The 14,335-nt window shown below is 44.0% G+C and overlaps 1 protein-coding gene across 2 annotated transcripts in view; it reads left to right on the forward strand.

Annotated features, from left to right (window-relative positions):
• The window catches only part of Atg2b (autophagy related 2B), a 60,099-nt gene that overhangs the window by 24,143 nt on the left and 21,621 nt on the right, over positions 1 to 14,335 (forward strand). For both annotated transcript variants that reach the window (XM_040742532.1, XM_040742531.1), the window contains exons 15-27: positions 273 to 546; positions 2,131 to 2,233; positions 2,513 to 2,708; positions 3,414 to 3,556; positions 6,619 to 6,776; positions 6,980 to 7,152; positions 7,698 to 7,848; positions 9,145 to 9,344; positions 9,472 to 9,552; positions 11,879 to 11,985; positions 12,787 to 12,879; positions 13,219 to 13,289; positions 13,728 to 13,804. In XM_040742532.1, coding sequence (XP_040598466.1) covers positions 273 to 546; positions 2,131 to 2,233; positions 2,513 to 2,708; positions 3,414 to 3,556; positions 6,619 to 6,776; positions 6,980 to 7,152; positions 7,698 to 7,848; positions 9,145 to 9,344; positions 9,472 to 9,552; positions 11,879 to 11,985; positions 12,787 to 12,879; positions 13,219 to 13,289; positions 13,728 to 13,804 — 1,827 coding nt within the window. The remainder of the gene's footprint in view (positions 1 to 272; positions 547 to 2,130; positions 2,234 to 2,512; positions 2,709 to 3,413; positions 3,557 to 6,618; positions 6,777 to 6,979; positions 7,153 to 7,697; positions 7,849 to 9,144; positions 9,345 to 9,471; positions 9,553 to 11,878; positions 11,986 to 12,786; positions 12,880 to 13,218; positions 13,290 to 13,727; positions 13,805 to 14,335) is intronic.

Raw genomic sequence — 14,335 nt, forward strand, 5'->3', positions numbered from 1 at the left:
ATTGAATACGGTAGTGATTTTAACCTTATTGGATTTGTTGGTAGGTTTATGGAAAGATATGTAGGGATCTATAGTGCCTGTCTTTATTTTTACTTACTTTTTTTTTAATGTTAAGATTTAGCTATTGCCCTAACAGTTACATGGGAAGCTTCACTATATGGTAGTAGCTTGCTTGAATTGCATAAGGATGCATTGATATATGTATGTGTGTGTGGGCGGGTTAGTGAGGGTATTTGCTGAAATGCTAAGCACTGGTGTGATGTATGTTTCAGCACAAGGCTTTCACTGAAGTGTTTCTAGATGACACGCACAGTCCTGCGAATCGTCGGGTGTCTGTACAAGTTGCCACCCCATCACTGCATCTTTCTGTCCGCTTTCCCATCCCTGATCTTCGGTCAGACCAGGAAAGAGGACCCTGGTTTAAGAAGTCACTTCAGAAGGAGACCCTCCATTTAGCATTCACAGATCTGGAGTCTAAGACGGAGTTTGTGGGAGGATCTACCCCAGAGCAGACTAAACTGGAACTGACATTTCGAGACCTCACTGGTAAGAATGAACGAGCGCACCTGTGGAGAGCAGACTACCTACAGCACTGCTCTCGACAGCACCCACGATGGCAAAGCTGGGACACTGGGAGAATAGGGCAGTAGCTTTCCCCAGAATGGTGTGGAGATGTAGCAGAGTTTAAACTAAAGGTGCAGCGAGCCAGTCGTGGTGACACACACCTTTAATCCCAACACTCGGGAGGCAGAGGCGGACAGATCTACATGATTCAGGCCAGCCTAGGCTACAGAGTGATTTCTAGGACAGCCAGGGCTCCACAGAGAAACCCTGTCTCGAAAAACCAACCAACCAAACAAGCGGCAGCACAATGATCTGCTTTGGTGGAGTTCTTATTTTCTGTAGGATGTAGTGTCAGCCTTTGCTTAGCATTGCTATCCACTTGGTGTGTGCTGATATAGGCCAGGCAGCCTGCATGCCTCTCTCTGCTGGGTCCTGTACTGAGCAGGTGTCAGGTACACCCTGTCATCTCCTTTAGTTGTCATTCCCACCATATGCTCAGTTTCCTGACCTTTGGGCTGAAGAGGATGTGGTAGTAAGGACCAGTCTGACACCAGAGCCTGTGTTCTCAGTCACCACACTTAACGCACTCCCGTGACATCTTTGTAAAACCTGACTAAGATCTGGTATATTCTGGGTCCCTGTGGGTTAGTGAGCAGGGTGTGTGGAAACTCTGCCCTTTTCTCTGCCTCTGCCCTCTGACACCAGTGAGGGTGCCCATACCCCCAGGTTTCAAAAGTTTCCCTTGTCTGTTCTGATCTCTGAGTTTGGCACTTGCCAGTTACAACTTCATGAGAGGATGTTTAAGAACACTCTGCCATCCCTTGGCTCTGTTGACATGAAGCTGTCTGATTTAGAGGAAAACTATGAAGGGTAGTGGGAAGCCAGTGTGGTTTAGTTGCTTTGCATGTACAGAGTGCACACCAGAGTGTACTTGTGTCTTTTACAGTGGCCAGCTTATGTTTGCAGTGCCATGCTGGGGACCAAGTTTAGGGCCCTATATGTTGAGCAATTGCTCTACCTCTGAGCTAGAGTTCTAAGCCATAAACTTTTCTTCTGTGAAGAAATAAGGCTGGAGAGATGGCTCAGTGGTTAATAAGAGAACTTGCTGTAAAACGATAAAGACCCAAGTTCGGATCCCAACACTCATATAAACAAGCTGAGCATGTTTACCCCCATCTGTATCTGAAACCATGAGGGTAGAAAGTGGTCTCTGGCTGGCTGTCAGCTTAGCCTCAAATAAAATGAAGTGTGAGTTCCTGCCTCAAAGGATTAAGATGGTGAGTGATGAAGCGGTTACTGATGCCTCAGATACACACAAAGAAATCATTATCAGTGCTCAGTAGGTAATGCCTGATATTTGCTATGTCATAATTATGTCTCTCACACACTTAATATTAGTCATTCTGCACATTCTGCCTAGCACAGGCCACTTTAAAGCAGGAACGAATGAATGTGTGCTGTATAGCGTGAGGGTGTGTGGATAACACCCTGGTTTGGAGGGTTCTGAATGGTCTGGTCTTCAGCATTTGAGGAGCACATTGCAGTAGTACCATCTCCATTCCTTAGGGTCATTCCAGGAGGAGAAGGGAGAGCCATCTGTCAAATTTTTCCATGTGTCTGGTGGAGTCGATGGAGACACAGCATCATCAGATGACTTTGACTGGCCACGGTAAGCAAATGCAGGGGTGTAATGGAATTTTCAAAAAGTCAGAGTTTCAGTTAGCCAAAAACACACTGCTAATGTCCTTCACTTATTTCCTTATTTGAGTTATATGCTGAGTTATGTATACACTGCCCGTTCATAAGTGGGTTACTACAGGCACGGGCTTTATAAGTCGGTCTGATTGTATTAACATTTCATCAGTATTCATTCTGTAAATCTACATGAAAGTAAAAATGTTGCTGTTTATACTTAGGTCTTGATTTTTCAAATCATCTTTTCTATCAGAATGGTACTGAAAATAAATCCACCAGCCATGCATTCCATTTTGGAGAGAATAGCAGCTGAAGAGGAGGAAGAGAACGATGGGCACTACCAGGAAGAGGAGGAAGGAGGGGCTCATTCCCTGAAAGATGTCTGTGATCTGAGACGACCAGCCCCGTCTCCCTTTTCTTCTCGTAGAGTGATGTTTGAGAATGAGCAGGTAAGAGAGTGGTGAACCCTGCAGGGTGATTATCCCAGCCACAGAGAGGGGCTTCCTTCCCCCTCCTTCCCCCTCCTTCCCCCTCCCCTTCCTTCCTTTTCTCTTTGTGTCTCAGGCTAGTGTTGAACTTGTGATTCTTTTGCCTCATTCTCTGGGTTTTGGGATTACAGGCCTGTGCTACTATACTTGGCTAGTTCTTTGTTTTTGAAAGAATACTGTAATCTTAGCACATGGGAGGTGGAGGCAGGAGGATTGCAAGTTTGAAGCTAGATTGGGAGATATCACAAAACCCTGTTGAACAAACAATAGTAACACCACCAGCAAGAAACAAAAATAATGGATAGCAATAATAACAAAAATATCCATGTGTTCCTTTTTTCCAAGACAGGGTTTCTTTGTAGCTTTGGGACCTGTCCTGGAACTTCACTTTATAGACCAGGCTGGCCTCAAGCTCACATAGGTCCACCTGCCTCTGCCTCCTGAGTTCGGGATTAAAGGTGTGCGCCACCACTACCTGGCCCTGTGTTCTTTTACTAGAGATTGTTATCTATTTTTCTTGATGTATATTCTCCCTAGTTAAAGATTAGGTTTATTTATTGCTCACATGGTAACTGTAATAATAGTTTTTTTTAAAAAAACGCTGCTACTGTTTTAAATGCAGGCTGCTTCTTTGGTGCTGTTCCTCACTCTAAACTATTGTTTTAGATGGTGATGCCGGGAGACCCTGTTGAGATGACAGAGTTTCAGGATAAAGCCATCAGCAATTCTCGCTATGTGCTGGAACTCCTGCTGCCGAATATTCACATGACTCTGCCCAGTAAAAGCTTTTATGAGAAGCTGTATAACAGGTGCGTGTGAAGCACTTGGCTGCCTCCAAGCGCTCCTGCTTTAGTTGTCTGCTCTGCTATTCTTCTACATGCTTCTACATGTTGTTACTTTGTGTGCTGCTGTTGTAGTTGTGTGTCCCAAACTCTGCTTGGTGCCTGTTGTGAAAACGATGGTAACACCGCCATCAAGAACTCCCGAACAGCCAGGTGTTGTGGTGTATGCCTTTAATCCCATCACTCAGGAGGCAGGCGGATCTTTGAATTTGAGGCCAGCCTGGTCTACAAAGTGAGTTCCAGGACGGCCAGGGCTACACAGAAACCCTGTCAAAAAAACAACAGAAACAAACAAACAAACAAAAAACAAACTCCCAAACAGCAGTGACAACAAAAATATTTCACATATTGTTTGTACTAGTTTGTAACCCCAAGCTTGATTAACAGCTGTTTTTTCTTGATGTATATTCTTTTGGGTTGCCGGAGTATGGAATGCTTACTCTTCCAGTCTGCAGCTGCCCACTGGCTGTGTCATTGAGCTGCACAGGGCTGAGAAATGCTGTTTTTCTATGCATGCAATGGCATGAAGAGTGTTAGAGTTGAATAGCAGGCCAGCATGTACTGGTGTAGAGTTAGGTTCTCAGAGTCACTGTATGGAAAGTGTTTCTTCAGAAGGCAACTAGTTAGGCTTTTTCAATTTTGCCTATATATTTTGTAAACAAAAATTTTGATTTATTGTGTTTCAATACTCCAACATACCTACCCAGCAAATACAATGAGATGGAACTCTGGGTCATACACTTTGATGACTTCAGTAGCCTCTGTCAGCTGTGCTCACAACCAAAAGTATAAGAACAGTGTCTGGCCTGTGGTGAGCTCCTGGCTGTATTGTGTTACTGTTACAGTTTCTGCTCTTGAAGGACTCTGAGAACAAAAAGGAAGTGCTTAGCTTCATCATCTCCAGCTTCCACCGCAAACAAGCTCTCATTCCCTTGTCTTCAGAGACTGTCCACTGTTGCTTCTGCAGTGGGCTTCTTGCTGTCTGGTTGCCCTTGGTGCTAAGGCTTAGGGTTCCTGGGTCTCCCCACTGACTGTGGTTGTAAGTTGAATATACTGAGGTACACGTTAGTTAAGCAGACAGGACAGGATTTCACACACCAGGTTATTGGGACATAGGAAGAAAATATTAGCACTGTAAGTAAGGTTTTGTTTTTTATTAGAGTGTGTGCATATGTGTGTCTGCGTGTGTGTCTGTGTGTGAGTGTCTATGTGTGTGAGTCTGTGTGTGTGTGTGTGTGTGTGTTTGTACACAGCTTGTGGAGGCTGGAAGACAACTCTGGGGGTTGGCTCTCCTTCTACCACGTGGGTCTTGAACTCAGGTTGGGATTGGTGGCAAGTGTGTTTGTCTGCTGAGCCATCTCACCAGCCCTGCTTATTTATTTTTTTAAAGAACAGCAAACTTCTTTTAAACTGAGTATGGTGGCATACTCTGGTAATCCCAGTCTAGGAAGGCCAAGGCAGGAGGATCATGATTTCAAAGCCAGGGCTTCCTGATAAGATTCTGTTTCACAATAAAACAGCCAACCAAAGACTGTTCAGACCCAAATATAAACAAGGAAAGCATAGGAACACAGGAAGGAGAAACTCACAGAGCGTGTGCCATAAGCTGCGGCAGGAAGTGTGACAAAAGAGCCCTTCCTTCGCCTTCTTTCTTCGCAGTGACTGGATTCATATTCCTTGGCTTCCATATCCTATAATAGATGATAATGGTGGGGACATAGCTGTCAGTGCGTCTCAGGTGCCATCCTTCAGTGCTGTGTCCCTGGCATCTCACCACACCTCTTCCCACTGTGAGTCAAGATGCTCAGTGCTGCCTCCTTCCTCCAGAGTCTGAAGCTCTGCAGCTGGCTCCCTCTAGGGGGGAGCGAGGGAAGGCTGCCCCTTTTCTTGGCACCCTGACTGGTATTCACACTGGACTTTACAGTCCTCCCATGAGCCATCAGCTTGTCTTTTCCTCGCCAACTGCACGCTCTGTGACAGCCGCTCATCTGTGCACAGGCTGAGATGATTAGGCACAAGTTCCTCTCAGGGCAGCGGTGCTGGCATCCAGGAGGCGTCCAGCATTACAGGTGCTGTGATGGAGACAGATGAGGTGAAGGAGGTGTGGTGGCGCAAACCTAGAGAAGGCTGGGCAATTGCAGTTTTCATGAAGCTGGGCAGAAGGACGTCTTTGTAGTAGCGAGCATTTACTGAAGAGGCAGCACACAGCCCGGGCCTAGCTATGGCTCTTCTAGTGTGTTCTTTAGGGGGGAGACGTCTCTTTCTCTTTTTGTGGTCAGCATTCACCCCATTTCTTCTTCCCAGGGAAGCTGAGCTGTCTGTTGGGAAAAAGCTATCTCAGTTACTAGTCTAGACAAAAGATTGAGTTGAGAGCCAGGCCTGATCTTAACTGTTGTACCAGCTTTTCTCCTTGGCGCTGTGGCCTTGGCAGATCACTTAGCTTTATGTGACGACTTCTCCACGGGTAAAGTGGGAGTAGTGATTCTCCCGTCTGTCCCTGGGAATGTGAGAAGGACTGCTGAGAGGGTCTCTATGGCGCTTTAACATCCTTCCTGTCATTTGGGAGGTGGGTTTTTGTTTGTTTTATTGGGGGGAGCAGGGTCTCATACAGCTCTGGCTGTTTGGGAACTTGCTGTGTAGACCAGGCTAGCCACAGACTGCTTTTTCCCTTTAAGATTAATGGCATGCTTCACTACACATGACTATGAATTTTTATCATTAATTAGCTTCCTCCTCTGAAGTACACTTAGAGGTATGATTAGAACTTTGAGTGTAGTAACGTGGCTGATAGGAGGCTGGTGTCTGGTTGGGTGTCTAATCTCGGATCCCTTTCCCTGGTCTTGCTTTGTAACCATGTCACTTGTGTTCCCTTTGACAGACAGCACATATTCCTTGCTTTAAAAACTCCTTCATGGGATCATTTTCCATTTCCACATTTCAAACCAGTAAGGACACATGATCCTGTAAAGGGTTCTCAGCCTGTCTTCACCTTGGAAGATTCCTGTTCATTTTGTACTTTGTGTTTCTAGGATCTTTAATGACTTGCTTCTCTGGGAGCCAACAGCTCCTTCACCAGTGGAGACACTTGAGAATATTTCCTATGGCATCGGCCTCTCGGTAGCCAGTCAGCTGATAAACACCTTCAACAAAGACAGCTTCAGTCCCTTTAAATCTGCAGTTCATTATGGTAATGTACTTTACCTTTGTTGTAGTATAAAGTGCCTCATTTATAAATTAACAGAGTAGTAGCACGTTTTGAAATTCACCTGAGAGGCCCATGTCCCTGTCATCTATCCTCTGTAAAAGTGCAAAGTACTGTTGTGATCATTTTTAAGCTGCTGTCCTGCCTAGCTGTCGGAATCTGTAATAGTAGGTCTTTTCCCTGCGTAGATGAAGACAGTGGATCTGAAGAAGAGACTTTGCAGTATTTTTCTGCTGTTGATCCCAACTATCGTTCCCGTAGGAAAAAAAAGTTGGACTCTCAGAACAAGAACTCTCAGAGTTTCCTCTCAGTTCTTCTGAATATCAATCATGGATTAATGGCAGTGTTCACAGATGTAAAGGTGCGTCTACACAGTCTGCTGCAGTGAAGTGGGGGAGGTGGTGTCAGTGCTGGTGGGGTGGGGCGGAGTGGTGGGGAGGGGAGCAGTATTCTGAGATGCCAGAGAACACACTCGTTTGGGAGCTAGCTTCAGTTGCTGATCTAAGACTGTGTGGCCTCCCTTTGGAAAGCATGTACTGATTTTTCCAGTGAGGGCGTTAGCTATAGCTGTTTTCCTTCTCATTTGAAAAGCAAGTAAAACACAGGCATTTGTTACAGAGGACTCGGGCACCACATACATCACTCAGGGTTTAGTCCCACTGTACTGACTAGGTCCAGAATTAGACTGTTCTTTGTGGGATGGGAGATTTTTCTCAGTTAGGTTCACAATGAGCATGCCAAGAAGCATTCCTCCTTTCTGCATTTAAGCCATGGTTGCTGGGGCCTGCAGCTCAGTGTAGGAGCCCATTTACTGTGTGCAGAGTTCTAGGTACAATCCCAGTACTGGAAGTTAGAAGGGGAAAAGGTAACTTGTGATTTTTCCCCCCGTCCTGGTCTTTTTGTTAGCAAGATAATGGAGAGCTGATGGAAAATAAGCATGGTGAATTCTGGTTAGAATTCAACAGTGGCTCATTATTCTGTGTGACAAAATATGAAGGTTTTGATGACAAGCATTACATCTGCCTGCATTCCAGCAGCCTCAGTCTGTACCACAAAGGTAGGACACTTGTGTGTTATCATCTCTTCTGTTTAGTGATTGAATTCCTATTTGATAAAGACAGCCTGTTGAATACAACTTTGATGTGAGAAATTGTTTTCTGTTTGGAGTTCTGGTTCTATTGCCAAAATCATACTTACAGATTAAAACCTGTTGTTTGGAGACAAGGTCTCACTATGCAGCCAACACTGGTCCTGAACCTGAGATTCAACTCAGCTTCCCAAGTTCTAGGACTGTGGGTATGCACTACGACATCTGACTAAAATTAACCAAATCTTGAATGGCTGTCTGAATTACCCTGTGAATAGGCACAAAAATAGGAAAATAAGCATTTTAGAATCTTAATTTTTATTTTGACTTTCTTGTAAGTTTCTGCTCTCAGATATATGTACCAACATTGACAAAAAGAAGTAGGCTACCCCTGGCCATTGTGCCTCCAGAACCATGTTGGTTCTGTGGGGATCTCTGCAAACACCATGACCACCAGAGTAACTATCTGCAAAAGTCTCAAAGGACATCCAGTTCAACATGACTCAGTAGTGTTGTTGGTTCAAGCTTCTAGAGTCTGACACTGGCAGTTTATTTTAAACACTTAAGCATAGTACAGTTTGGAAAAATTACTAGTGTAACACAATCCTGTGTGCATGATAAAGATTAAAGCATAATTTTATTGAAACTTTTTAAAGTACGTGCCACCTCTTCAATGAAAATGGGTTCTTTAAATAAACAATAAATGTCATAAAGGCCTGGGGAAGTCACCAAACTATTAACATTTATTTCCAGCCTTCTGGTCAGAAAATAGGTAAAACATCTGTTCCTTTGGAGAGATAACCCTGAGTAACGCTCCTGGTTTCCCTAGTGCTTATCTGTGAGCACAAGGACCTCTGTGTCTCCAATAAGGCTCAAAGGAGTATAGGCTGTCCTGGAAATCCTTTTAGAAATGCTCTACATCTGAGATGTCTCAGTAACAGTGTACTGCCTCAAGTAGACATTCTGTACCTGACATCTTGAGATGGGGCACTGTCAAACATAGTGTGAATGAAAACATAGTATGAATGACCTTGAACCTGCTGCCTGAAGAGTACACAATACAAGAATGGATCATGTTCAGAGCTGTGTTCCCTTCCTAATACCTCATTTAGTAGATGTAACTGTCCTTCACAAAATCCCAATACCTCCTGTTCTGAGCATTCTGAATAAAGCAGACTCAGCCTGCACAGAGTTTGCTTTGAGTTGTGAAAGTCAAAACAATTACACAACTATTTTGTTGGTATTTTTATCTCAATGTGTATCTAGGCATAGTAGATGGAGCCATTCTTCCTACAGAGGCGCGGCTGCCCAATTCAACCCGCCCACATTGGTTGGAACCTACAATTTATTCCTCTGGAGAAGATGGCCTCAACCGAGCTGCCTCTGACGGTGTTGGGGGAGACAATTTGAATATGCTCTCAGTGGCAGTTAAGATACTGTCCGATAAATCAGAGTCCAATACCAAGGTGTGTGCCTTATACTGTTAGTGCTCCTTTTGATCTGATTGCTAGCTAACATGACTGTTCTAAGTGGCAGCACCCCAGTTGGGGATTCCATGGATTAATGTGGTTCCTTGTGTTTCCTGTGGTGCAGGAGTTCCTTGTGGCTGTGGGGCTGAAAGGAGCAACTCTGCAGCACCGAATGCTGCCCACCGGACTCAGTTGGCATGAGCAAGTAAGAGCTGTCACTTCTCTCATGTTCTTCTAACAGGGTTCACAAGTCATGAATGTTCACCTTGAGAAACTATGATGAGCACACACTGTGTAGCTGTGTCTTCCTTAAGAAATAGACTCCTCTCCCAGAAAGTAGGTGACTTTTTCCTTGAAGTACAGTCCCTATAACTTCTCAACGACAGTGTCATTTAAGAAAAGAAAGGTCTGTGGAATGTCCAGCCTGGAGGAGCTGCCAGTTGAGTGTTGACAACCAGAAGCTCTTTAAGGGCCTAATGTCCCCCGGCCATTGCATCAGAATTTCTGCAATTAATGTTCAGTTGAATCTTCCTTATAGAGTAGAGTTAGGGTTTGAAATGTTCTTTCTTCTTGTCTGTTTCTCTGAATACTTGCCTACCTATTACTTATTTATTTACTTATTTCCTATGTCTGGAACCAAACCCAGGGCTTCATGCTGAGTGCTCTACTGCTCATTGAAATGTTTTTCTAAATTTTTTTTTTTGCTACTTTGTGTGTGTGTGTGTGTGTGTGTGTGTGTGTGTGTGTGTGTGTGTATGGGCGGGTGTGGTACCCTTGTGTGCACATACCACAGTGTTTTTGTGGAAGTTAGAGGACAACTTTCAGGTGTTGATTCTCTTCTGGGGAGCAAACTTAGCTCCATCAGGCTTGACCTTTACCCACTAGACTGTCTTTGTTGGCCCTGGCATGCATTTATAAAGGTGCTGTGGCTGTTTTTCTCTGAGTAAGAACTGCAGGTGAGAAGCTGACTTTGAGCAGGATACTACCTGTTCTTTATCAGGACTGGGTCTTGTGCTGCTTTTTCTCCATGGAATGTTTTAAAAATGCTCTTCTCATGAAACTGTTTAGAGAATGTGGTGACTAACTGAGTGTCAAACACACGCAGGCACACACGCGCAGGCACACACGCGCAGGCACACACACACGCAGGCACACACACATGCAGGCACACACACACGCAGGCACACACACACGCAGGCACACACACACGCAGGCACACACACACGCAGGCACACACACACGCAGGCACACACACACGCAGGCACACACACACGCAGGCACACACACACGCAGGCACACACACACGCAGGCACACACACACGCAGGCACACACACACGCAGGCACACACACACACGCAGGCACACACACACGCAGGCACACACACACGCAGGCACACACACACGCAGGCACACACACACGCAGGCACACACACACGCAGGCACACACACACGCAGGCACACACACACACGCAGGCACACACACACACGCAGGCATACACACACACACACACACGCAGGCATACACCCACATGCACACACACACACACTGCCTAGGGAGTGACTCAACCTAGCTTTCAGACTGAGCAACATATAAATTAAAGAAAAAGAACTTGTTGATTTCTATTTAAAAAAGGAAAACAAAAACCAAACCAAAACAAACCCAACAATAACTAGGTTCTTCTACCTTTTCCCGCACTGGGTTACTTAGGAAACAGAGATGCCCCTCCAACTCAGAGCCTCCAGCATGCTAAGCAAGTGTTCTACCACTGAGCTACATGGCCACTGCTTTCCACCCCCTTTTCTCCTTTTTCTTCCCCTTTCCTTTCTTCTCCTTCCCTCCTTTCTCCCTTTCCTTTTTGTATTTTGAGAAGGGTCTTGCTAAGTAGTAGTCCTTGACTAACTTAGGACTTTTTTATCCTTTTGCATCGGCCTCCCAGGTATCTAAGATTACAGGCATGCGTATCCATACCTCATGGAAACCAGATTTTTAAAATAGTCTTTAACAAAATTAGTTTCAAGAATTGTTCTTAGCAATATGTCAGTTGTATTAGGTATACTTTTTAAAAATTTAATTTCTTAAGATAGGACTTTCTCCCATCCAAGCATAAAGTACTAAGCAGTTCAGCCCTGCTTTACCTTCCAAGATCACAGCCGACTGAATGTGTTTAGGGTGGTATGGTCATAAATGTAAGGCGGGGTTTTCTAAGGTGTCTGTGGCATTCAGTTATTGGATGTGACTCTTCATTTCAAGTCCCAGTTCAGCAAGTACTTTAGCATTTTAATTGTGTTATTTAAGGGACACAGCACCAGGCTGTGATAAACATGCACACAGAGAGAGGATTACTGTAGGCAACTCAGTGCATCTCTCTCCTTCCATGGCCTCCCTGGTGTGAGTGCAAATGCTTTTGGAATGAATCCCTTCAGAATGGCTGTATTTTTTTGTAGCATCCTAAGTTGCTTTGTTATATACTTGTTAAATATATTCAAGCAAAATGTCGTTTCCTCTGAAGTATTTGTTTTTGTGATTACAGATTTTAAACTTCTTAAATATTGCTGATGAACCTGTATTGGGATATAACCCTCCAACTTCATTTACAACTTTTCATGTTCATCTTTGGAGCTGTGCACTTGATTACAGGTGAGTCCAAGAATGGAACAAAGTAGAGTTTTATTTGAAAAACACCAATTTTAGAGTCACAGAGCCTGATTACCTGAGTCATTCCCTGGAACCCACAGCATAGAAGAGAAGAACCAGTCCTCTCAAGTTGTCCTCTGTCTTCCATATAGGCACCATAGAAAAGCACACTATGTATAAATAAGTAAAGTGTACTAAAAATTAAAACATGCTGGACAGTGGTGTGCTCTCCTTTAATCCTAGCACTTGAGAGGCAGAAGCAGGCAGGTCTCTGTGAGTTCCAGGACAGTCAGGGCTACACAGAGAATCCCTGTTTCAAAAAACAGGGAAGAAATAAAAATTAAACATGTTTTAACAACACACTAATTTTTGAAAAGTACATAATTCTGCCTAGTGTGGTGTTGTACACCTACAATTTCAACACTCATAAGACTGAATATTTGGTCAGGTGTTGGTGGCTCACGCCTTTAATCCTAGCACTCGGGAGTCAGAGGAGGCAGGCAGATCTCTATGAGTTCGAGGCTAGCCTGGTCTACGGAATGAGTTCCAGGATAGGCTCTGAAACAATACAGAGAAACCCTGTCTCAACCCCCCCCCCCCCAAAATAAAAATAAAAAGACTGAACATTTTTTTTTTTAAGACTGAACATTTGAAATCAGTTTGAGTTACACAGTGAGATCCTGTCTCCAAAAAACCTAACCAAACAAAACAAAACCCTCCAATAGTCCCACAATTGAGTAGTTGTGTTTGGAGGTGTGTTTTGAAGAGTCCTGTTGCTAATCTGTTGCTTCTGTTTGCCGCCAGGCCCCTTCACCTGCCAATTCGATCCCTTCTTACTGTTGAGACGTTCAGCATTTCTAGCAGCGTTGCCTTGGATAAATCTTCCTCCACCCTCAGGTATCTGTGAACTCATCCTGCACCCACAGCTGGTCAGATGCATCCTCTCATTGTTGTGTTTCAGTTAGGGAAGGGATTTATCCCTGAGATTCTCAGGTGACTTTTTAGGTCAACTTCCCAGTGCCAGATGTGTGTTGTCTTTGAAATGGAAATATTTTAGATCGGGGCAGCTGTTGAAACAAATAAGCAACCTGCCCCGAAAGCCTAGATCCTGTTGTGTTGGCACTTTGATGTGTTTTGGGTCCCACTCAAGTTTGGGGCGAGGTACATGGCGTGTTGATGGTGCTGTGCACATGCTCAGAGCTTAGTGTTTCAGATGCAGTGTCATCTCTTCCCCAGAATCATCATGGATGAGGCTGCTTTACACCTGTCTGACAAGTGTAACACTGTCACTATAAACCTGAATAGAGGTGAGTTCAAAACTGTGTGCGTGCGTGTGTGTGTGTTTATGCAGTAAAGCAGTTTAAGTGAGAAGTGGTATTGGGAAGCTGGATTCTTGTTGGGGAACCTTTAATGGATGTTCATGTGTGTAGTGATTGCAAGCTATGTTTAGAGTTTAGGTGAGACTGGCTTTTCAGTTGAGGGTGAAAGGTTCTTATGGTATTAGCTGTGTTTTCCTTCGTGCTCTAAATATCTATTTAATACTTAGTCTTTTATTCTAGCAAAATCTAGGGGAGGTGTCAGGTGAGGTCATGGTGAGACTGTTGGATGGGTCTGTCTGTATCCTCTCACACTACAAATCCTAGTGCTGTCTGCAGTGAACTTTGAACAGAGATTGCTTTTGTTAGATAGATGTTGGTTGGATAAGCAGTTTAAAAACCTACAATAAGTATTGTATTAAATTATAGATTATGTTCGTGTGATGGACATGGGACTTTTAGAGCTCACCATAACTGCAATGAAGTCAGAGTCTGATGGAGAACAGGTCAGTTAAAATAAGTGGAAATTTTTATTTAAGTCCTATTCTTAAGATATAAAAAACAGATTGTCTTGGAATATGTTTTTCTTTTCGCTCAATTTTGGTTAAAATATTTGAAAACTAGAATTGATTTAAGACTTCATGTGACAAAACAAATGAGTATATGTTCTATTTAATTTATTTATATGTATGAAGGTTTTGTCTGCATATATATATATGTGTGCACTATGCATGCCTGGTACCTGCAAATATCAGAAGATGGTATCAGATCTCTGGAACTGGAGTTACAGACAATTGTGAGTCACTGTGGGTGCTGGGAATTGAACTCAGGTCCTCTGAAGTAGCAACAAGTGCTCATAAACTCTGACCCATGTCTCTAGCCCATGAGTGTATATTTTAGTTCCTGTGACTCTGTAAAGTTTTAGACAAGAATGTCTAAAAAGAATGTTTGTTGCCAGGCTGTGCTGGCACACATCTTTAGTCCCAGCACTTGGGAGGTAGAGGCAGGTTCCAGGACAGTCAGGACTGTTGCATAGA

The sequence above is a fragment of the Mesocricetus auratus genome, unplaced genomic scaffold (genome assembly GCF_017639785.1).
Source record: "Mesocricetus auratus isolate SY011 unplaced genomic scaffold, BCM_Maur_2.0 Super-Scaffold_15014, whole genome shotgun sequence".
Taxonomy (NCBI): domain Eukaryota; kingdom Metazoa; phylum Chordata; class Mammalia; order Rodentia; family Cricetidae; genus Mesocricetus; species Mesocricetus auratus.